Below are 24,154 nucleotides of genomic sequence, written 5' to 3'. Positions count from 1 at the left end.
TGAATCAAGGTTAATCACCTAGACTTGACCCTCCCACTTCAACCCAATGACACCAAACAGCTGTCTGACAGGAAATGACAGGCCACAGAAGGAATGTGGAAAGGTTGCAGGAAGATCTTTTCTATTCCCAGAACACACACACACACACACACACACATACACACACACATACACACACACACACACACCTCCTTTGTTCACTTGCCTTCTTCCCTCCCTGATCTTCAAGAGACTGATTTTTAATTCATTAATCAGGTTGTAAGTATTTATAATGTTTCCATGCTTTGTTTATTAGTGAATATGCTGCCATGAGCTTTGTGCACCTGTTTTGGTGTGGATAAATACTTTGAGCTTTCTTGAATACATACCTGAACTGGGATTGTTGGGCACTATGAAAGCTCCTTATTTAACACTCTGAGGACCTCTTAGATACTTCTCTAAAGCCAATGTGGAATTTGACATTCTCATGGAGACATCTTTCTAACATATATTATTAGATACTCCCATGTCATATTTTACTTTTTGAATTAGCATACCATGTAGATAGCATCAAGGTATATATAGTACATTACATAGCATTATGCTGCTTTCAAATAAAGTATGTTTTAATACTTTCACCTCTTTTCCTCCCTCCCCCACTTCTCTGACCCCTTAATGCAAAGCACCCCCATCTCTTTCATGCTTTTACCTTACCTATGTCCTTGAGGCCTCTCTTCCTTAGCACCTCTTTTTATGCCCCTTTATTTCTTCTCTACCACCCATAGGCTTTACCCACATTTACAAACATTCATATATAGACACATTTATATTTCAAGCTGTTTTGCTTTTCTGACCTTCAGGTTGAACTCCGATTTCTGTGTCTGGTTCTTATTAATCATGCTACACCTTTTGGGTTACTTCATGCAGGTAGTAGAGTGTGGTTATACAAAGAACAAACAAGACTTTTCCTTATAATTTCCTTGGCTTGTTGCCAAGTGATAGAAAAATCTTTCTTTAAGCCTTTGCTATTAATATGGTGCTGCTTACACAATTATGAGGCTTCTATCAGATTTCCTACCGATAGCTGATAAATTTCATCATTGCTTCATGTTAGAGGGACTGGTAGACCCATATGGGATCTGATATGTGTGTTATACAAGGGATGATTTCTATTTCGGATTACTTGCTGTAGTTGAATACATACCAAATTTAATTCTGAATCATCTGAAATAAGTTCAGCAGTTTCACTATGTAAAACAACTCTTTCTGTGTATTGAGAGTCAGTAACTATATTAAGAGGTTCTAGAAAATCTAATAATACCATGAGAATAGCATATTATTTTGACTTTTAAATGGAATCCTAGGGCTTTGAGCCACTTTGCTTATTGTTCCTGACTTATAACCTACCTTTCATGATTTATTTTCATCCATATAGAATGCAGGGGTTTAGAAATAAGTGTTCCTCACGCCAACTGAGGGAGAATCCAATTAGTTATTTTTATAAACCAAAGTCTCTTGTTGAGAATAATTTTTATTAATTTCTCCCAAAAGTTACTGCAAGCTTTTTGCCAATGTTCATTTTTTTCTCAAATGAGAAAAAAAATTCATCGTTAGTAAAAGGTACCACAATTTCTATTGGGTCACTTCCCATTAACTGATAAAATCTCAAATATTTAGAATTTATTCAGAAACTGTTTTTATATAGGTTCTTAATTTTTTACTCTATTTTTGTGACAAAATATCCATTCTAAAATATTATCTCCTCTCTGCATAAGAGTCCCTGTGAAAGAATGCATAGAAGGTAAAATAACCAGAATACAACCAAGTTCTGGATTCAAGAGATCCACATATGCATTCCGTTATTTATTTTCTACCAGAGTCAATTCTCTCGACCTCAGCTAATAATTTTCTTGGACTACTTAAATCCTTGTCACCATGTAAGGTTTGAAATAAATTCCTTAGTTCTTGAGTTGTTAATCTGATTCTAGGCCATAGCCAGTTAATATCTCCCAGCAGTTTTTGAAAATCATTAAGAGTTTATAATTGATCTCTCCTAATTTGTACTTTTTGTGACTGTGTTTTCTATAAACCTATATTATCTTCTAGGTAATTAATAGACTCTCCTCTTTTTATTTTTTTCAGTAGCAATTTGCAATCCCCAAGAAGGCAAAATTTTCTTTACCTCTTCAAACATTTTTTTCCTATGGTATCTGAGTCTGAATCAGCTAATAAAATATCATCAATATAAAGGTAAATATAGATTGAGGAAACAGTTTACAAATTATTTCCAATGACTGTTGTATAAAACATTTGCACAAAGTGGAGCTGTTTAACATCTGTGGAATAATTTGCAATTGAAACCATTTAACAGTCTGGGAATTATGATAAATATGCATTATCAAGGCAAAATTTTCTCTATTCAGGTATAGTAAAAGTATAGTTTTAAAAAAAGACATGTTCTCTGAGAGAATCTGGGGTATGGGCAATGCTCTACCACCCATTATCTGACTTGGGAACCTACACACCATGATGGCCTGTAACCAAGAAGTGTGAGCTGAAAACATACCCTTCATCATGGTTATCTGTGTATTATATTATAACTAAAAGAAAGAAACTAAGGCATTTGGTAAATTACAGGCAACAAAACTCACAAGGCCTATGAATTTTTCTATTATTATTATTATTATAATACTTAAAAAATATCAATCCAAATTCCCACTCTGTCACTCTGGAGGAACACTAGTGAGTAAAGCAATTAATCCTACTTGATTAATTAAAGTAAAATAAATGCCCCTGTTGTGTGTCTGTCAACGATGGAACTCTTTAGGGTGAGAGAGCTATTTTGGCACCCGTTAAGTTAACCAAATGATTTAAGCTTTTATTCTGTCTAAAAGAAATGTGACATTGATTTAATCATGTTGTATCAATTTTATATTCCTGGGATAAACTCACACTGTCATGTGATCCTTAGATTGTCAGGGCTAGGCTTACTGTACGTAGTGAATTAATTAGCATCCCTATCACTGTGACGAACCTGAGGCAGTCACCTCATGAGGAGGAGAGTTTGTTCCAGTTCCTGGTTTAGAGGTTTCTGTCTATGATCAGTTGGGACAGAGAATCATGGTGCAACAACACAAGGTATAGGAAGCTGCTCAGCTCCTCTCAAGTGGTGGTGGGGGAAGAGAGCTTGAAAAAAAGGCAAGGTGAGCCATCACTTCAAGTGCATGCCCAAGTTATCTAAGCTTCTTCTACTAGACCCCAACTCCTAAATGTTTCAATACCTCTCACAGGGGCCTCATTTGAGACTGAATCTTTAACACATGAATCATGGGAGAGGGACTGGGCAAAGGTGGTGGGCTGACTCAGCAGCACCCTCTCTCAGGGAGAGGAGAACCGGCCACAGAACACAATCCCCTTGGTCTTGCAGTGCTGGATGAAGAAAAGGAAGGGGTGGTCGGCATAGAAGTAGGGGGGCATACACTTAAAAACTACACTGGAGGTGGCAGCCGCAGCCTCTGTGCCCTCCTCATTGACCTCCACAAAGGACTTATGCACAACCTTGGACAGAGACAAGCCTTGCTTGGAAGATATTCCAGAAAAGTCTGCCCCATTATCAAAGGCATCAGTCATGCCCAGCTTGCACAGGAAGTCCTCCATGTTATAATTCTCCTCCAGTTTAAACCGTGGGAGGAAAACCTCCACCTCTTCTTCATCCATCTTGTCCAGCCTCGTCCACTCTATGAACTTCTCATAAGTTATTTCCTTTTCCACCTAGAAGAGAGTTGAACACTTTAGGACAATGTTGTCACCCGGGGCACTTGAAATGATGGGGAGGCTCTACACTGCCCAGGGATGTGTGGCTTTAAGTTAATATAATAGCTGGGAGGGGCTAGGATTCAGTTCAGTAGTGAGTGTTTGTCAAGCAGGCTCCAGGCTCTGGGTTCCACCCCTGCCTCACAAATGAATGGAAGATAAAAATATGATCATGGGAGCCTAGGAGAGTCGCCCCTGAAGAAACAGAAATGCCACTCTTTCTCCCTCACAGTTCCATCAAGATCTCATGATCATTACCATTTTCAGTTCAACGTGCTCATCTGGAAGCATGATGATCATGTTCAGCTCATTGCCAGCATAGGGAAGCAACAGAATTGCAGTGGATAGCTCTTCCACATAAGTCATCTTAAAGGAAGACTTCTTAAACATCATTTGCACAGGTTTCTCCTCATTCTGTGAAGGATGGATAAATATTAAGTTGAAACAAGATACAATGAATACTTTGGGCAACAGAGGCAGCCACTCTATGCCTCCAGGAGCACTTTGATAAAGCTTCCAGAATATTCCATCAGCCCCTCAACCTTTGGAGTAATTTAGAACTTACATGTGCCTCAAAAAAAATTTTTTTTAAGGCTTGGTCCTCAGAGTAGAGTTTTGGGAGGGAGTAAGATATGGGGTCTAGTAGGGGGTATTTAGGTCATTGGGATGCGCCAAAGGGATTGGACAGATCCTGACCTCTTTTTCCTCTCTTTCACTTTCTGTCCTTGAGGTTAACCCTTTTGCTCCCTATCTGATCCCACCATCACTAGTCAGAATTCCTATTACAGGCTTAAATCATGGATTCATCTCATTTCTCAGGAAATGGAATCCCTAAAAATGAGTCAAATGAACCTTTTCTCTTCTTAAACTGATTATCTCCATATCAGTTAATACAGTGTCAGGAAACTGATCAGCCCAGTCTCCAAATAAATCTGTTGTCCTATGCCAACAATTCTTTTCTATGGGGGATCTCATTTATTCTCATGACTTTGAACATAATTCCCAAATTCACTGTTTTAGCCTAGGGCTCCACACATACATTTACTTCCTGTCTGACTTTTTCACTTAGAAAGAAAATCCCAACTTAAGATGTCACCACAAGCTCTGTACTTTCCTTTGCAAATCTGATCTCCCTACAACTATTCTCTGTCTTAGTCAGTGTTTTATTTCTGTGAGGAATAGAACTGCAGCAACTCTTATAAAGGAAAATATTTCACTGGGTCCTACAGGTTCAGAGGTTTAGTCCATTATCATCATGGTAGGAAGCATGGAGGTATGCAGGCAGACATGCTGTTGTAGACAGAGCCAAGAGTGCTACATCTGGGTCAGCGAGCAACAGGGAGAGAGAGAGCCTCTGGGCCTGGCTTAGGTATTTGAAACCCCAAGGTGACACACTTTCCCCATCAAGGCCACACCTACTCCAACAAGGTCACATCTCTTTTTTTCCAGTTCCAAAGTTTTTATTGGTTTAGAAAATATGGTCCATTCATTCTGGGGAATGAAGAGCTGAGCCTAGGGATCCACCAGTAATGCTAAAAAGGATCCAGAGCTATCCACCTCAACTCATACACCCAGTCATGAGCACGAGACTTACAGTCAATCAGTTCTTCAAGCTTAAACCATAGACTGATCTCCTTCTCTGCATCTTACACTTGAATCACTGCCATGAATGATGATTCTGCCAACCTAAATGCAAAAAATCCCTTGAATGGTGCCTGGCTTAGAATCAGCTGGATTGGTCTCTCCCAGCATCATTTGGCCTGACTTCACCACATTGAGCCCCTCCCAGCTCATGGCCACCACAGGCCCCAAGTTCATGTACTTCCCCAGCCCCAGGAAAAAAGGATGGTCTTTCAGGTCAATGTGGTGCTGCTTCAGGTGTTTCTCAGAAGCCCGAAGGAACGTCATGGCCACCAGGAAGAACCCCTTTTGTTCGAGGAACTTGATGCTTTCACTCACCAGGTCATGCTGCATGCTGTCTGGCCTAATGGCCACAATGGTACACTCGAAGTTAGCCATGGTCCACAAGTTGGCTTCCGCCAGTGTTAACAATGAGCAATGGGAGCAGAAACCAGAGCCAAGGCCACACCTCTTAATAATACTCCCTAAACATTCAAATTTGAGTCTGAGAAGGCCATTATTATTAAGCCACCACACTGTCCCTCATAGTCCTTCTAACTGACAAAACCATTATCTGTCTGTTGTAGGAATTTAGCAGAGTCACCGTATCAAGTGCAAACACTAGAACAGAATACTTGCTTCTTTCTAACTGTATCTAAAATAAATATCAGAACGAACAGCTGTTTTCTAGAAGGACTTTGACCTTGAAGAACTCATGGTGGAAATCAGTGATTGCTTTCTGTGATTTATAAAGATACTTTTCTGAAGCAGCGTTACAGCCGTTGCATGATTTTAGTCACAAGACAGCCCTGGCGCACCTGGGGCTCTTGGATTGTTGGATGCTGCAAACAGTACACAATAAAGACTAAAGGGGAAGGGGTGTGATGCTTTCCTTCAGAAAAACATACAGATTAGATCAGGGACTTTGCTATGATGAACTTGTTTATCCAAAAAACAACTCTGTGTAACCATCAATAAATATGCCTTTGAACGGAGGGTCAAGGTTCAGTACATCAGAGGCCGTTCCTCCTTGCTGCCAAGGCCTAAAATTCATCTTGGAGTGATCATCTTTCTTTTATCATCTCATGCAACAAGGAACATATGACATCATAATGTAAATATCTGATATACAAATATCATTCCCTTCTCACACTCTGCATCTGCCCCATTCCCATATTACAACATCTGTCCTTTTGAAATAGAATCAAAATCTGACATTTTAAAAAACTTCACTGTCATCAGCACAGCCCTTCTTGTCCCTGACCTCAGCACATCAGCCAGAGGTTCCAGCACAAGGCAAGGGTTTAACACCCCAGTATGGCAATGGCTAGTGCAGTGGGTCTCAACCTGTGCGTTGGTACCCCTACAGTGGTTGCATACCAGATATCCTGCCTATCAGATATTTCCATTATGACTTATAGCAGTAGCACAATTACAGTTATAAAACAGCGTCAGGGGCCATGAGAGATACAGTAGGTGATAACTAGTATTCAACAAGCCAACCTACCAATGGTTGTTCTCTAATAGGGAGGCCCACCTGGTAAGGTCATGGACTTTCTGGCTGTGAAAGCCAGTGTCTCCGTCTGTAGTTTCTCTCATGAGTCACTTTTTTCTTCCCTAAGAACTTTATTTCTTCCTTAAGAAAACCTTTGGGTGTTTTCCCACTGTGTGTGTGTGTGTGTTTACCTCATGAAAATGTTCCCTCTACTGGGCACATATATCTGTGGGTGATCAGGAAAATGGCTTTTCATTTGGCTGTATCATTTTGATATATAGAAAATATACTAGGACATGCTTCAGAACTGGATCTATTTGTCCTATGAAGACTGTAGACACATAAGAACCTGCTTTGTTCCTTTTTACTCAGAGTAATGTCAAAAATTAACAATGTCTTCTCAGTCTAACACAAACTTCACACAGTTAGCTAACTTCTATCTCAGAACAAGTTTAAACTAGACTAAAAGGTTTTTGTGACTAGATCTGTAAGTCCCAGTTTCTGGCCTCCATCTTTAGAGGCCCTGTCCCTGTGCCCACCAAACCTTGACCCCTCCCCGAAGGAGGGTCAAGGCAGCCCGCCAAAAACTTGACCACGTCCCCAGTCTATTTAAACTGCTCCCCTGGAAAGTCCCCTTGTGGCCTTGACCCCCTTCACCCACTGTGGTCACATTTGTGGCTTCCTGGTTTCCCTTGGGGCCACCCAAGAGCACAGGAATCCCATTAAACCTGGATACTCTTTAATTTGGCTTGTTAAGATTTGGCTTGTTGGAATTTTTGTGTTGGCAGAGAGCTCATGTTAGGAAAATCCCTAGCAATAGCAAATGTTTGAAACCTTACAACTATGTAAGGTCAGAAACGCAGATGTCCAACCAAGGTTACTAAGGAAAGCCTGCCGAATCCTTTGCTTGCCAGTCTGTTAACAAAAGATCTCTGTCAAAGCTTATCTCACTGTACCTCCGTCCGCTGGTCACTGTCTCATTTCTGTAACCTTGCACTCTTGTGTTGTCATGGCAATGGCTCACCTCCCTATCACTTGCCTTAGGAATGTGCTCTTGACCAAAAGGGAACAACTCTTGTAATTTCTTTATTGCTTCAGGGCTCCTGAAGAAGAGTTTTTAGAGTAGAATAAAAAGAAGCTAAGAGAAGAAGCTAGGAAAAGTTAGAAGTAGGATAGAAGGATTAGGATAGAAGCAGAACAATAAAGAAACTGATATAGAAAAGTATGCAGTGGAGAATTCATTTGCCCTCAGATTTTTCTAAGTCCCTTCACTTGTCATAGCGTTCTCTCTGAACCCTGAGGGGCACTGAGACTGGAACTTAAAAACCCTTCTGAAAATAGCAACAACAAAAAAAAATTTATGGATGTCAGTCACCACAACATGGGTTGTATTAAAGATTCAAAGCCTTAGGAAGCTTGAGAACCACTGCTCTAGTGTGAGCATAAGTTGATAACCTTAGACCAACCTAGAATCCCAACACAAGCTTGCCCTGCTTGCACTCCCCCTCACCTCGAAACACGGAACCTCAGATCCTTATATCCTGGTATCTGCTCATCCATCTTCCCAGTGAAGGCTTCCTTCGTATCTTTCATCCGTAACCACACCCTATTCTAGCTAGTTTGATGTCAACTTGACACAAGCTAGAGTCATCAGAGAGGAAGGAGCCTCAGTTGAGAAAATGCCTCCCTAAGATCAGGCTGTAAGACATTTTTTAACTAGTGATCAATGGGGGAGGGCCCAGCCCATTGTGGGTGGTTTCATCCTGGGCTGGTGGTCCTGGGATCTAGAAGAAAGCAGGCCAAGCAAGCCAGGGGAAGTAGGTCAACAATCAGCCCAAGCACAGCATCCTTCTAGCTCCACTGTATGTCTCAGGAGCCCTTCCATCAACCACAGTGTTCTTCCTTATTTTTACCTCTTATTGCTCTGCCTCAGGAAAAAGAACTTCATGTGTGTGGGCATACTCAGCCAGTTAATGCAGGCTCTCAGGTCACACCTGATGACTACATTAGTGACAACTAGTGAGCAACAATACTGAGGGCCAGGCAAAATGAACACCTTACTAGAAAAAAACAAAAACCAAAAAACAAAACGAAACTGCAGTTGAACCAGAAGTGACCATGCCCTCTATCTGTCTTCCTCAGTTCTTGACCATTCTTGTGATCTAATGCTAGAAACAACTACAAAATTTACTGAATATTTTGTGACCAACACAGCAAAAAGCTCTTTGCAGTTACAGTTCTCTGGCATAGCACACTCTTCTGAAACAAACGGAGCAAATGTTCTATCTTCGCCATGTCATGTCTGCCTGAGCTAGCCCAGAGTCAAGCAGCTTCCTGGTCTTGTATCTTCTGTCATGTCCCTGGCCTGCAGCTAGAACACATTACCAGGATGTTTGGATTGTTGATCCTGTGGCCCACACAGTTTCTGACACAACCATGCTTGTCTGCTGCTGGAGCATCCATCAATAACAAGCAGGACTGTGTCCTAAAGAAATTCTGGGAAAATGGACCTGGAATGGCTTTTGGCCATAACCCACAAGGAGTTGATCTCTGCCTTGTGCAATTTCTCCCCAAATGTCTCCAGTACCTAAAGCATCCAATATAAAAGTAATTTAATGATTCACTGATTTGTGTCTGTAATTCCTATCCATTTAGTAATGTGTGGAATATAAACAAAAATCTGTTTCAATACAAAATCTTGTGGTTTTGGTCCTGCAGCTACTGCAAGTACATTATACTGGTAATTATCATGTGCTGTTTGAACTTACTCTCTGGAAGAGATGTTGCCTCTCCCCTCCACCCATGTTTCCAAACCAAACATGTTTATGTCCAGTATTCTCCTAGGCTCCTGGTGTATGATCAGCTGTCCCCTTCCTCCCAGATCTGACAGGAAATGCAAAACAGTCTGGGAGTATAAACACTGTGCCCCTGAGAACAGTTAGAAGGTAAGCTGCTTCCAACAGATGTTTCTAGTATTTGTTCCATGATATAAAAGTACCCACAGTGGGAAAGAAAAGTTCTGACATGGGAACTTCAGCCATGGAGAGAAAGCTCAATTGGGGTTCAGATGACTGCTTCAGCTTCCCAGGAGGCTTCTACTGGGTGTTTTAAGCCCTTATTTGGTGGTGTTATCTCCATCTGTTGTTACTTAATCTTTTACTGTAAAGCCTTACAGAGGGCACATTCTGTTCTGTCTGGGACTCTCAATGAGGAACTCTAGCCGGCTAATTTATGGGACACCCTGCTCCATCTGCAGTTCCCTCTCTTGGAAACGCCAGCTGATTGCTTTATTTAGTGGGGGCTTTCCCAATCAATTTCTACATGATGTTTTGAGTTCCTGATTTGATGGTGGCCATTCATTCGTGCATCCATTCACCCGTCTACATCTATCTCTTGTTTTTTGTCCTTTTACTTTAACTGGCTGTTAAGCTCATTCATTCAAAATAAGAAAAAAAAATATGGCTATTATAGCTTATTCACTAGACTGGCAGCATGCACATATGGATTGCAGTCAATCTTCACTGTAGCCACAGCTGCGTCTTTCTCTACTGCAGAGATAAGAAATGAAAATAGAATAAAATGCATTAGAAAGATTTCCTTCTGAATGAAAGAGCAGGGGCTCAATGGAGAGACTTCCTGCTCTCCTTCCTCCCTCTGTCCTTTTCTGTGTTCATACAACATTAAGGCCCAAGCCATGGTGTCAGCATGATAAGAAAGATCCTCCTGGAATGGAGAGATGGCTCAGCAGTAAAGAGCACTCGCTGCTCCTACAGAGGACCCAGCTTCAGTTCCTAAAACCCATACACCAGCTCACAACCATTCATTTTAGAGCCCTTAAATGATGTACTCTCTGAACATCATGGGCTAGAGGTAAGTGCCCATATGTGCATGCATGCAAAACACTAATAATGGACAGGAAATAAAAATTACGTGTGTGTGTGTATGTGTGTGTGTGAAGGCCATATGTTGAGAAAGCAGAACAACAAAGGAGAGCCTTCAGCAAGTGATAGCCTCCAAGACGGAGGTTGTTAAACTTAGAGTCTATCTTGCAGACACATGCCTTTGTTTTCTTATTGTAAGCAAGAATCTGTACCTGCCCCATCAAATCCGAACTGAATGTCATTCACGGTTACAGTGTTTACTGAGTAATGTTTATAAACTAGCCACTATAAAACAATTGTCTCCCTTCAAAAGTAGTGACAAAAGTGGTTGACTGCTGTGTTGTCTTGTAGAGACAGGCAGGAAGTGTGGTAACAGCTTGAAGAATAGGGATATACAATGGGAGTTTTGTGGAGGACAGTGCTGGGAATACAGGGAATCGGGAAAGATGGGCAAGATCCAGGGGTCTAAAGAGCCTTATACACTGTATGTAGAAAGTTGAGGAGTGCCACAGACCCAAATGAGTAAACAGAGAGCAGTGCCATAGATTTGTCCTGTATGCAGACACCAGCAAGAACATAACAGGTCACAGTAGCAGGGTACTGACAAGAAACTGGGGAGCAAGCAGGTATGCAAGTGGTACCCTACAAGATGAAAAGGATGAGAGAAAGGCCCCAAAGGTTAGCAAGGAGTCCTTGCCAAGATACCCAAAGCCATATGAAGCACAGGCTACATGAGACAGCCTTCTTGTACGGTTTAGAGGCCAGTAAAGGACCAATCAGCACTCACCGTGGAGACTTTGAAAGGCATCTCTTGGGTATCCTCTTTGTTAAACTGCTTCTCCCAATTTCCTTTGAAGTAGATGGCATTTACAAGGACCAGCAGAGTGTCTGAATTCACTGTGCCTGGAGACAGCAGCTCTGTAATTTTATCTGAAGGGAAGAATTAAAAAGCCATTGAACTAAGAGAGTTGGCAGATGCATGTAAAGGGGCCACCTGCTTGAATGGTCAAGCATACATTTAAGGGAATTCACTGTCCCTTAAATATAAGTCAAGTATTTGTCCCTAAAGCCATCACCACAAAAAGAAGACACTTTTCAAAGGTTATAAGAAGAAGAAAAAATTAGACAAAAGAAGATGTTCAGGAAATAAAAATATCGCTGTTCCTATGAATGCATAATGTATGAGTCAACGCTAGTGCATCCAGTACAAAAAACTCTTAACACATGAGCTAGAAGGAGACCACGCATGTCTTAAAGAAGAAACTTAAAGGGCTTTTATTTTTTTAAAAAAATTGAGGAGGTGCTAGGAAGATAGCTCAGGGGTGGAGTGCTTACTGCTCTAGCCAAGGACACTGTTTCTGTGTCAAGTGGCTCTCAAATACCTGTGACTCAACTACAGGGGATCTGATGCCCTCTTCTGACCCCCTCAGGTGAACACATTTACACACAGTCATAGACATACACATAATTAAAAAGTACATCTTTAAAAAGTGTTTTGTATATAAACTCAAATCACTCAGTCATTAAAGGGTGTTCTTTGCAAGCACAAAGACCTGAGTTCAATTCCCAGAACCCACGTTAACAAATAAATCCAAACAAGTAGATGTGATCTTGCATGTCTGTAATCTCAACCCTTTGAAGGTAGATTCAGATGGATCTGTTGAATTTATTGAGCATCCAGCATAGCCTACTTGGTGAGTTCCAGTCCAATGAGAGACTTTGTCTTAAGAAAAATAATGGAAATGATGATGAGACGAACAGTGCCTGAGAAACAACATATATGCACATGCATCCACACGTGAACACACAGGTGGACCTGCACTGCACACACACGTGCCCACACGCACGTGCACGCGTACACATACACACACGCAATAATATCTGGATCAATAAATATATTAACCTCCTATCTGAGGAAGATTATATGTGTTACAAGTAACACAGAGCCCCATACATATGCATTATTTCCTGTGTCGGGCTTTTAAAATTCGATTTAAAAGTAGATGAACAGCTATGCAGCGTTCCTAAACAGCTTACGATTGCAGTGTTGCATAATAATCTTTTTGTACACTGTGAAAACTTGTCACTTGGATTGGTTTGACAAAAAGCTGAATTATCAATAGCTAGGCAGGATTTGGGGGGCAGAGAGGATGTTGGAAAGCAAAAGGGCAGAGACACAGAGAGTCACCAGTCAGAGACGGAGGAAACAGGAAAGCAGTATGTGCAGAGCAGAGCAAAGATGATAAAATCACAAGGCAGAAAGTAAATTAATAGAAATGGGTTGATTTCGTTATAAGAGCTAGTTAGAACCATGCCTAAGCTGGTGGCTGAGCTTTCAATAGCTAATGATAATTCTCTGTGTGATTATCTGGGAGGTATGACAGAAAGAGCCACCTGCACCACAGGTGAAGGAGGGCAGGGCCAACCCACCTGTAGGGATGCACTAGAACTATAGAATTTGAGCCACATTAGAGCAGGATCCTCCTAACTCAGAGTACAGACTGTTCTTCAGTCTATTCCTAAAGAGACTAAAAAAAACGAAAGGAGGCAGAGCGAGATATAAATGGGAAGGAAGGGAAGAAAATGGGGTCTGGAAAAGCAATCTAAGATACTGGGAGACATCACAGACACACTGGTTAGAACAGGATAAATCCAGACAGCATGTCAGATACTGTTAATTTATCAAAGGCAGGACTATAAAACTTGCATCAATTTAGAGCAAAGATTCTTCTCCACCCTCTCACTTTGAGACCAGTCTTCAATAAGTGGCCCCGTTTAGCCAAGAACTCATTATATGTAGATCAAGTGTATAGACCAAGTTGACTTCTAAACTCACAAAGAGCCCTCTGTCTCTGTCTCTGCCCACCAAATACTGGGAATAAAAAACTACACCACTACACCTGGTTGTAGAGCAAAGTTTCTTAAAATGGGGGCCATGATCCCATCATGTAACCGAATGAAGTAGTAGCCAAAAAATTGCAACAGTAAAAGGTATTTGAATGTACAAGGACCAAAAATTACTTTGAAATCAAACATATCTGGTGTATTGTGGCATTAATGGACTGCATTGCATCACATGGATTCTCTGCAGCCATGGTTTTGAACACACATATGTGCACTGTACTATGCACCTTGTCATTCCTATGACACAAACCTGCACTACCTAAAGCACTGTGGTTCAGACTCAAGACTCTTGAGTGCTGGGAACTGCAGTGTTTTCCCACACATGCTTTCTGCTCTTATACAAACACAATGGCTTAATCATAAAAGATACAGGCTTCTCATATTTTCCTATCATCATTCTTCAGTGACTAAATACCAAATTATTATACATATATTTGGATCTTGTTGGGTTGGACAATACAATCTCATTAGTATGCAAATGTGTTTTAATCTTAATAAATGATCACATATGTATACAAAATAATTGTTTTAAGATCTAAATGTCCGCTTTGTTAGACACTTGATGCTTAGTCACGTAAGAATATCTTAAGTGAAAAGAGTCACAAACAAGAAAAGCTTAAGAGGCTCCACTTTAGGGCTGGGCGTCGTACTAGTTCAGTAGTGCAGGCCTTGCCATCTTGTGCAAAGCCCTGGAGTTGATTCCTAGCATGGCAAAACCATAAAATAAAAAGGAAGTATCACTGTGGTGGTTTAAAAGAAGATGGCCCCCAAAGGGAGTGACACTATTTGATGTGAGCATGTTGGAGTGGGTGTGGACTTGTTGGAGGAAGTGTGTCATTGTGGAGGCTTTGAAGTCTCCGATGCTTAAGCTATGCCCAGTGAGACAGTTTTCCTGCTGTCTTTCAATCAAGATGTAAGGACTCTCAGCTCTAGCACCATGCTTGCCCACATGCTGTCTTGCATCCCACTATGACGATAATTCACTAAACCTCTGAACTGTAAGCAAGCCACCCCAATTAAATGTTTTTCTTTATAAGAGTTGCCCTGACCATTATCTCTTCACAGCAATAGAAACCGTAACTAAGACAATCACCTTAAAAAACAAAGAGTTGATGTTCTTCTGAATGAGAGGATAATAAGACTATTAATAGTGGCTGACCTTGACTAGGAAGTAACTCCGTAATAGAGAGCCTTCTATCGAGCATGCTTAAGGTCCTGGGTTCGATTCCCAGCACCAAAACCAAACAAATGAACAGAACAGAACAACTCTGTGTTCACCTTCTGTCTTTTTGGCGACCCAGGTGTTGATGTGCTCTCGGGACTGTTCTGTGTCACCCTTAAAGTCCAGCTCTTCCATCTCTGCTTCGTAGAACTTGCGGCAGGAATCTTTAAAAGACTGAGACCACAGAGCAACGTGATTACACAGCCACGAAAGTGATCAGCACCAGCAGCCTCCTTCCCTACGCACAGAAGCAGGAAAGCATGAATTCAAGGATGTACAGAGGCACTTGCTATTAAACAGGAGGGGAAATCAAAAATACATTCTGTATTCAACTCTTGAATTTTAGTTTTGATTGAGGTGGGAGAGTGGTCTTAAAATGTCACAAGCTGAAAATCCTGCAGGCAGTAGCTAAGACTGACTGAGCTCACTGGGGAAATCCTCAGATGCAGTAACTGTAGGGCCTGCAGAGTGACAGCCTCACAAGAGCTACAGCAGCACTGCAGTGTTGCAGGGACACAGGACACGGGAAGTCACTCTGCACCAGTCTTTCACACAGCCTCCTGTGAGAACAGAAAGCTGAAATTGGCACTATTCAAGCCTGATGTCACTTAGGGCCACAGACTGCTTCAATACAACAGAGGAAGTGAGGAGACAAATTTATTTTATTTTAAATTTTATTTTACTTGATGACTTGAATTGTGAATAGCTACATGGGTCTAGTGCTTACCACACTGGGTGGCTCAGCCTCCCACTGAGCACATTATATGAGATGAGAGTGATGTTAATGATTGCCCACAATCTGCCATGTTAGAACAGAAAATGATGCAGCACAAATGCGCTGGAACATGCATTATGTTGATAGCGTATAAGGAATGATAGTAAGTAATAACAGTAAAGCAATAATGAAGAAAGAAAGACTAGGGAGTCTTTCTTCCAAACTGCTCATGGTTATATATTTCATTTGTTTTTCAGGGTACTGGTTTTATAATAGAACTTCACAATTCTCTTTAGGTGTGAGAGGGAGACAGCTTCTAAGAGGGTCCCTGTAGGTCCAGTGGGAGAACAATTAACAATGCATATTACAATCTCAAAGCTTCACTTTCTTTCTTCTACAAATACATCTGGGAGCAAATAAACAATGCATAAAGTCATAATCAATATCACATGGTTGGTGATGGCGCAGACGGGGTACAAATTAAAATCCCTCCGTGAGAAAATGGCCTTTTATGCCATGAAACATGTATGCTCGTGACTGTCAAAGGATGGCTAATCATGGGGGATGTGGCTCAATGTTGGAGTATATGTATGCTTAGCATGTGTGAAGCCATGATTCCAACACCAACATCAGTAATAACAATAAAGTAATAGTGGGACAATAATAAATAATGACATAATAAGTTGTAGTACAACATAAATACAAAGAATGAAAGAAACAAGTTGTGAAACAATATGTATATTCTAATAGCTGTATGCAGAAAAAATATTCACAAATAAATTTCTGTATATGCAGGAAGATAAACATCAACTCTATAGTCCTTATCCTTGGTGACATGGAGATTGGGAAACAGGTTGAGGAGGGCTTGTGCTTTGCTGACTTAATTTGTATTCTGTACAATCCAAAACAACACAAATGCACATGACCATATACAATTGCACCGGTGCCCAGATAGTTGGGGACACCCAGCTCACACACTCCCTGCTGTACCATATATTTCCTCTCTCATTCATGAAAACTGCGAAGACTTACTGCTAGGATATCAAGAGTCTTTTCACCGAAGAGCCTGTTGGCTGTTTTGAGCAAGTACTGTGTGCCAGTCTTGTTCACTTCGGTGAGAAGTGACCGGAAGCCCTGGTGGACACCTCCACCGCCATTGCCGCTGCATTTATCCAAAGAGAGTGCCTGAAATCAACACAGAATTCCAGTAAGTACAGCTTTAGGAAAAGAGTCAACAGTAAGCTCATCCTCAGAATTTTACCGATCCCTGCTGCCACTTAAATCATCACCTAAAAAGACGACAAAGTTGCTTTGAAAGTTCCCTCTCTAATGTCCTTTTTGAGATTCTGTTGTCCCTGGACTGAGCAGAAATTGACCTCCAAAAACCTCAGCTCTTCATGCTCACTACTTAATATCTGGCTAAAATCATTAGTGCCAACCCAACCTCTAATGGCTCAAAGCAGGCAGCTCCCGGCCTGAGACCTTGGCAGTCTCTCCTCTGCCTTTGGGGCTAGGCCGGCTTTCCTACTGCCTGACTGTGCGAGTTTTATGTCAACTTGACCCAAGGTAAAGACATCAGAAAGGAGGGAGAAACTCAGTCAAGAAAATGTCTCTAAGTGGGTAGTGGTGGTACACATTTAATCCTAGCCCTTGGGAGTCAGAGAAAGGTTGTTCTCTGTGAGTTTGAGACTAGCCTGATCTATAAAGTGAGTTCCAAGGTAGTACAGAAAAACATTGTCTCAAAAAAAAAAATGCCTCCATAAAACTGGGCTGGAAGCAAGCTTGTGCAGCATCTTTTCAGTGATTGATGTGAAAGGGCATTGTAACTAATGCCCAGCCCTTTGTGGGTAGGTGCCATACTTGGGTTAGTGATTCCAGGTTCTATTAGAAAGCGGGCTGAGCAAGCCATGTGTAGCAAGCCAGTAAGCAGCATTCCTCCATGACCTCTGTATCACTTCCTACCTCCAGGTTCCTGCACTGTGTGAGTTCCTGCTTTTACTGTTCTTGTTGGCAAACTGTTATACGGAACTGTAAGTGGAAATAAACCCTTTCCTCCCCAAGTTGCTTTTGGTCATGGTGTTTCCTCACAGCAATGGCAACCCCAAGACACTTACCAACAGTATTCGGAGGTGATACTCTTCCAGGCGTGGGTCTTTAAAGACCCAGCACCTTATCTGTGTCCAGCTAGTCTCATGGAAAGAAGAACAAACTCTCCTGCTGCTGTCTGCGTGGAAACCTCTGGAGTAGGAACTACCATACATAGTGACTTGGAAGAGAACCAGAGCTATAGCCAACAGCTGGCACCCCAGACATGAGATCAGCCTCAGGGGATCTTTCAGCCCTGCTAAACGAGCTCTGTCTGGTTCCATCCCCAAGGAGAGAAACTCCTCATAGGACCCAATATTCTGAGAAGCATTGTTAGTGTTGCTTCCATGCACTGCATGTCGACTGACTTAGCTCGTTCTAGAACAATCGATGAGGCTCACAGCAATCCAGAAATCTAGTTCATGTTATTGACTTTAGACTCACTAGCTGGCAAGGCAGGAGAGTGAAATAATGACCACTGGGGTCTGGAGAACAGGGCCTGTGGTTTGGTGTCTATGGGCTGAAGTACTTTTTGTGGTAATAAGACATATGAGACCTTGTCCCTGTGACCTTTGTTATCTGTCTAAATAATGGTGACCATATTTGGAGATAGGCCTGTGCAGGAATACTAAAGTTAGAAAGAGGCTGTAAGGGTGAACTCTAAGGCAGTCTGATAAGTATCACTATAAGAAAGGAGATCAGATCGCAGAAAACAGGAAATACACAGTGAGAACATGGAGAGTAGCTGCTATCTGTAAGGCATAGAAAACCAAAATGTCAACCTCTTGGTTTTAGACTTCAGCCTGTAGAATAGTAAAAATAAAACTGTGTATTATTTAAATCACCTAACCAGTGGTGTTTGTTACATACATGTGCCTACTAACACATGTCCCCATCCCCATTTCTGAAGAAAGGGGGCAACCCCGCATCCCTCACTGTCTCCCCATGTTATTCTGGGCAGATTGTCTTTCACAAACCTCTGCACCTAAAGTACTATACCCAGAAGGAGTTGCAGTTGCTTCTGTTCCTGACCCAATGTGGGAAGAAACTTTAGGGTCATGGAAGGGATCAGCCCAGTGTACTTTCCTTGGAGGAAGGCTGAGGCCCATAAGGAGTCAGAGAACAGATAATGGGGGAAAGGGTGGACTTGGTGCTGAACCTTTGACGTTCCTGGCCCAAGTGATCCCCAACCTTCCTATTAACGCTACCAACATTCACCCCACTAGCACTAATGGGTCAAGGTGCTCATGCCAGGGTCCCAGCAGGGATAGCAGATACTTTCATCACATATACCCACATCCTGGTGTCACCAACAGTTGTTCATCAAGAGCAGTCACTTGGAGATTTGGACCAGCTCGACTGACACTCCGTGGTATTCAGCTGCTGTGAAACGGTGCTGCTTACCTGAGCCATCTGGCTTGCAGTATTTCCCTTTGCCCCCATGAAGACCATGGCCAGGGCTGAGGAGATGCTCATGGGTGAGAAAAACACATTTTTCGAGCTGTCTTCACCCAGGATTTTCAAAAGATTTAAGGCAAAGGTGCCATTTGCTTCCAGGAGAGGATCCATGATAGCTAGCCTGAAAAGAGGGGTTAAATCAATATCCTAAATAAATACAGGCTGGTGTGCAGGATGCGTCTTCACTCTCACTCACACAGTGATGCTGGGGCTCAATGAACACGGCACACACAGCATGAAAGGTAAAGGTTACATGCATCGAATGATACCGTCCTGCTGGGAGCAAGCAGGTTAACTCAGGGCCAGCGCCTTGTCTTTCTACTGTGCAAGAAATCAGTAATTACATGACGATCCAAGAGTCAGGAGAGAGGACAAGAGGCAGCAGTAGACTCACCAGCCCACAAATCTACAAATGTAGCAGAAAAGGCAGGAAGCTTGAAAATGTAGGAGCCGGGCCTGTCTGCTCTGACATCAGCCACAGTTACCAAACTCCCATTTCTGCAGCCTAACAGTCTTGACATTCTAAGAGGCTTCCAGTGAAACTCTGAATAGTGTGTGAGAAGATACAGAACAAGAAAAGAGGAAAGCAAGTGCCTACCAGCAAGGGAAGGTAACCCAGCTTCAGCGCAAGTGAAGAGAAACAAAGAGAAACAATACAATCTGGCTGTTAGCTGTGCTTAGCCTGACACAGGTGCTGAAGATATAATCCCAGGTCCCAACCCTTGAACTTACATACTCACAGCCTTTACAAACTATTTCAGTTTTTTTTTAAAAAAAATTATTGATGCTCAGAACTATCCAGTTTTGGTTAGTGAGGTTCTCTTTAAACTGTTTACTTTTCCTTTTTTTTTTTTTTTGGTCTTAAACATCCTGGCTTTGTAACAATAAAATGGCCTTCCATGCGATGCTCACCTCTCTAGCCCAGGGACACAACATCGCTCATCTCTTCATTCCTGTTGATAGGAGGGTTGTGAGTGCAGCTGTAGCGACAGAACTGAGTGAAAACCCAGCTGCTGCTATTGAGCACACCAGCACCAAGCTGGGAGGCACACTTCCCTTCACTGCCCAAATGGACCACGCAGTAAAGGCCATCTTGAAAGCTCCCATGCACTTGACTCTTCTGAGACACACTGACACTCCGGGGCAGTCACCAGCGCCCAGTACATCATTCTTCTGTTTTATTATGCAAATATGTTACGCAACGGGTATTCTTGGACCGCATGATTTACAGGACTCCATTTTGGATGCTTTTGCTGTAAGTGCTGCACAGCTCAGTCCCCTCCACCCGTGTCATCTGTGCTGGGCCCTAAGAACTTGCTACTTCCTGCTTCACTCCCTCACTCTGATGGCACATGCTGTCCAATCCGGTGATTTATTGATTTTCTGACAAGATCACTGTCCTTCCTTTCCACAGAGACCTTAGCAGCGGCTATAATAGGCCGGGTATGGTTTTTGTATTTGAATCTTGGAGCCTTTGCTTAACTATTTACAGCCATCAGCTTTGCTGTTGAGAAGTCGGGTGGCATTTGACCCTAGATTATTGCCTTTCCTTCCCTTGTGCTGCACTCACCCCTGACTCTGAGGGACTTCTCCTTCCAAGACTGCACCTGTGGCCCCTTCTGAGCTTCTTCTTCCCTCTACTGAAACTGAGAAACTTCCTCCAGCAACATGCTCCCTGAAAACATCTGCAGGCCTGGCCTGCCCCTCCCTCTCTTGTCTTGACCTTGTTCGAATGGCTTAAGATTGTCTCCTTGATTGTTAGTTTAACATGGCTTTCTGAGAACAAGGAGATAAAGTGCATATAGGACAAACTATTTCTGTGACCAGAATAACTAAACATCTGAATGCCTAAAAATCCACACATTTTTACTCCCTCTTATTCCTCACATTTTTAGTGAAATATGTCAAAACCTTAAGTAAAATTCTCACTCATCCATCGCTCTAAATTTGAAAAGAATATATTGCAAAATAATGAAACAATTTTCACTTCCACTTTGCAATATATAAATTTTTAGCAATCAAGTACTCAGAGACTAAAAATTTTTAATGCATACCCCTAACATGTGCTAATCCTTATATAATATGAAAGTGTTCACTACCATATAAATACTATTCCTGGAGCAGACAGCACAGTAGTGGCAAAGCCCTTGCCTGGGATATTTCAGACTCTGGGGTCAAAACTCACATTGTACAAAAAAGTCAGTTACTATCAAAAATGAAAACAATTTTTAATCAGGGATATAAACCATATTATTAGTGTGGTAGTATTGCACAGTTTCCTGTGCTGCTAAGAGCAGCTCAACAAGCCTATTCCAGAATCATCTTCACTTGCAGCAGCGTTGCCACCTTTGGGTACCAACTGGGTTCTAGGCATCGTATGTTCGTAAGGCAGGAGTCTCCACTTCATTGTGCTTCTTGATCTCTGTAAGCATAACTTCATTTCCTCACAAACTTTGACCATTTAAATGCTGGTTTAATGGGTCCTTGGACTTTTGTTTGGTTCCCACCTTTCCTTTCCTGGTCGGCCAGTTTCCCAAACCATAACCACCACCATAACCACCACAATGCCCTTCTGTCAGATATGGAGAAACTGTTGATTCCAAACCCTGCTCTGATTTCATCTGCTGTTTCTGCAGTGAACTAGTGGAGATTCACTGAACTGTAATAAGATACTTTGGACTGGAATAGGCCTGGTAGAAATTTAAATAGCCTTGTCTACGTATCTGAAGACCATTAGTTTAAATCTGAATATTTGATCAATTCTTTTTATAAACATAGTAGGCTGGGCATAATGTTAAAGGGTAAAGCACTTGCCTCACAAGCAGGACAGGAGCTTGGGTCCCAAGAACCCACATGAAACCCAGACAGATGCCGTAACCTCTGGATTCCCAGTCCACTGGAGGAAAAGACAGTGACTGCCCAAAGCAAGCTGGCTAGTCAAAATAGCCAAAATGGCCAGTCCTATGTTCACTAGAAGTACACAGCGGGGAAAGCATAATAAAGATGTCAGACATCAACCTTGAGACTTATGTGCCAAACACCCCCTCTCTGTGCGATGACAGAAGGCATAGCCGATGCCCTTACTCAGGGAAGTCCTCAAACACTAACAGCCATTCCTGTAGCCACATGCATATATCCACGAGCCTCAGCACTGCTCGCAAATGATAGTCAGAACCCATACCACAGCTATCCACAGGAGGAAGGGGGCAGCCGTGCGTACAATACTATCACAAGCAATGACTTCCCGGGCAATTTGAAACCAGTGAAGAGCCAAACCTCACCAGCTTCCTAACACCAAGTGAATGTTAGATTTCCATATTTCTAATTATCAAAACAAATTCAAGGAGGAAGGTGGAACAACATGCTTGTGGCTGGGGCTGGGGGTGCAGAGGGAGGGGTGAGCAAGCGTCCAGTAGTACAAGGCTGGGAGTCCATCGACAAAACAAAGAGGAAGAGAGGAAAAACAAACACACATTCCAATTTCATCTGGCACAGAAATCATATCAAAACTTTGCCTATGTCTTATTAGTCCCGCAACATTTCCCAGACATGAGTTAAATTTTAAAAAGAAAGAAAAATCTGTAATTGTCCTCAGTGTCAATCCTCTCAGGCATATGAGTTTATAAGTTCTGAGGGTCTGGGCAACCTGAGAACAGTCCAGCCCAGAAGGAGACCTCGGGGCTCCCTCCTAACTCCACGCCCACTCCTCCCATCTACGTGGGTGCCCCCAGCGCCCCGCCCCACAGCCCCACCACAGCGGAGCTTACCCCGGGATCCTAGGTTCAGGCAGGCAGCAAGTTGAACCTAGGGGAGAAAGAGCCGGGTCTCTAATACCGGCAGGGCGGAGTGGTGTGAGTCAGGAAGTCCCTAGTGGGAGCGGGAGAGGGGGTGGGGGGTGGGGGGCGACAGAGGTGGCTGTGGGCTGTCGAGGTGAGAAGGAAAAGCTGGAGGGCGGAGGCGAGATAGTCTCTGCTCTTTGATCAGAATCTGCAGTAGGGACCAGCAGCAGCAAGATTCAGGCGGGTCTGGTATCGGTTGCTCTGACTATACAAGCTATGGGGGAAAAAAAAAAGGAATTGAACTAAACCAGGAAGGAGCTTTTAGGACGATGTCCACTAGGGGAAAATGTGCCAGCTCTTAATGGGGATAAATTAGACAGAATTGAGCAGGAATTTTAAAAGCGGGGAGGAGGCATTTAGGATTATGGCAAGAGGTCAATGCCTGCCCAGAAAGCACAAAAACAAACAAAAAAGCAGAAGCCACCATGGTCAATGCTGTGTCAGACTCCACTACTCTTCGAACCCTCAGGTATTGACATTTTATGTAAATGGCACTGAAAATTCTGACACCTCACATCTCTCCGGGGGAGCAAGATGACCCGGTGGGGAGATAACTGGCCAGGTATAAAAGACTGTGTCGTCGTCCCCCCGCCCCCCCCCGCCCCCCCCCCCCCCCCGTGGTTCCTCACCTCCCATGGGTATGTATGTTACACAGACTCACAAAGTCCAGGATGGTTTCAAGGAGCCCTAGCTGAACTTAAATGTGCTTTGTAGCTGGGTATGACCTTGAACTTCTGATCTATCTGCCTCTATCTCCCAAGTGCAGGAATTACAGGCCTGTAATATGAGGAAACACGGAGCTGAGAGAAGGCCAGCATGAGATCCAGAAACAATGTGGTATCTATGTACACAGACAAGGCAGAGTTCTTCTGGCTCAACTGTTGCTACTAACGTGGATCCAGCTGCTGCTTTCTAAAGCCCAGGACAAGACCCATCTTGAAAGCAGCAATCAACACATGGACCAGGGTACAGTGGCACAGCTTGATCACACAGTCCCATCTCCTACCTCTCCTACATTCTGTTTCCTCTGTTCTCCGGCAGCCGCTGCTCTGTGGTCTGTGGCAGTGATCTGTGGATGGCCCAGGTGAGCTTCTGTCTTCCTGCCTGAGAGGCTGAGCAGTCTGCGGTCTCCCATCTGGCCTC

The 24,154-nt window shown here is 42.7% G+C and overlaps 1 protein-coding gene and 1 pseudogene across 1 annotated transcript; both read right to left on the bottom strand.

The window, feature by feature from the left end:
* Positions 1–2,667: 2,667 nt before the first annotated feature.
* On the bottom strand, positions 2,668–22,992 carry LOC130885737 (serpin B6-like). Its single transcript, XM_057787462.1, has 7 exons — positions 22,940–22,992; positions 19,119–19,293; positions 16,662–16,814; positions 14,971–15,088; positions 11,576–11,718; positions 4,051–4,206; positions 2,668–3,750 (listed from the first exon to the last, which is right to left on the bottom strand). Exons 2-7 carry the CDS (start codon positions 19,281–19,283, stop codon positions 3,358–3,360), a joined length of 1,128 nt encoding a protein of 375 aa, XP_057643445.1. The 5' UTR covers positions 19,284–19,293; positions 22,940–22,992; the 3' UTR covers positions 2,668–3,357.
* On the bottom strand, positions 5,325–5,811 carry LOC130886069 (nucleoside diphosphate kinase B-like; annotated as a pseudogene).
* Positions 22,993–24,154: the final 1,162 nt, after the last annotated feature.

The sequence above is a fragment of the Chionomys nivalis genome, chromosome 13 (assembly GCF_950005125.1).
Source record: "Chionomys nivalis chromosome 13, mChiNiv1.1, whole genome shotgun sequence".
NCBI lineage: Eukaryota > Metazoa > Chordata > Mammalia > Rodentia > Cricetidae > Chionomys > Chionomys nivalis.
This window is presented reverse-complemented; position numbering and strand designations above follow the sequence as displayed.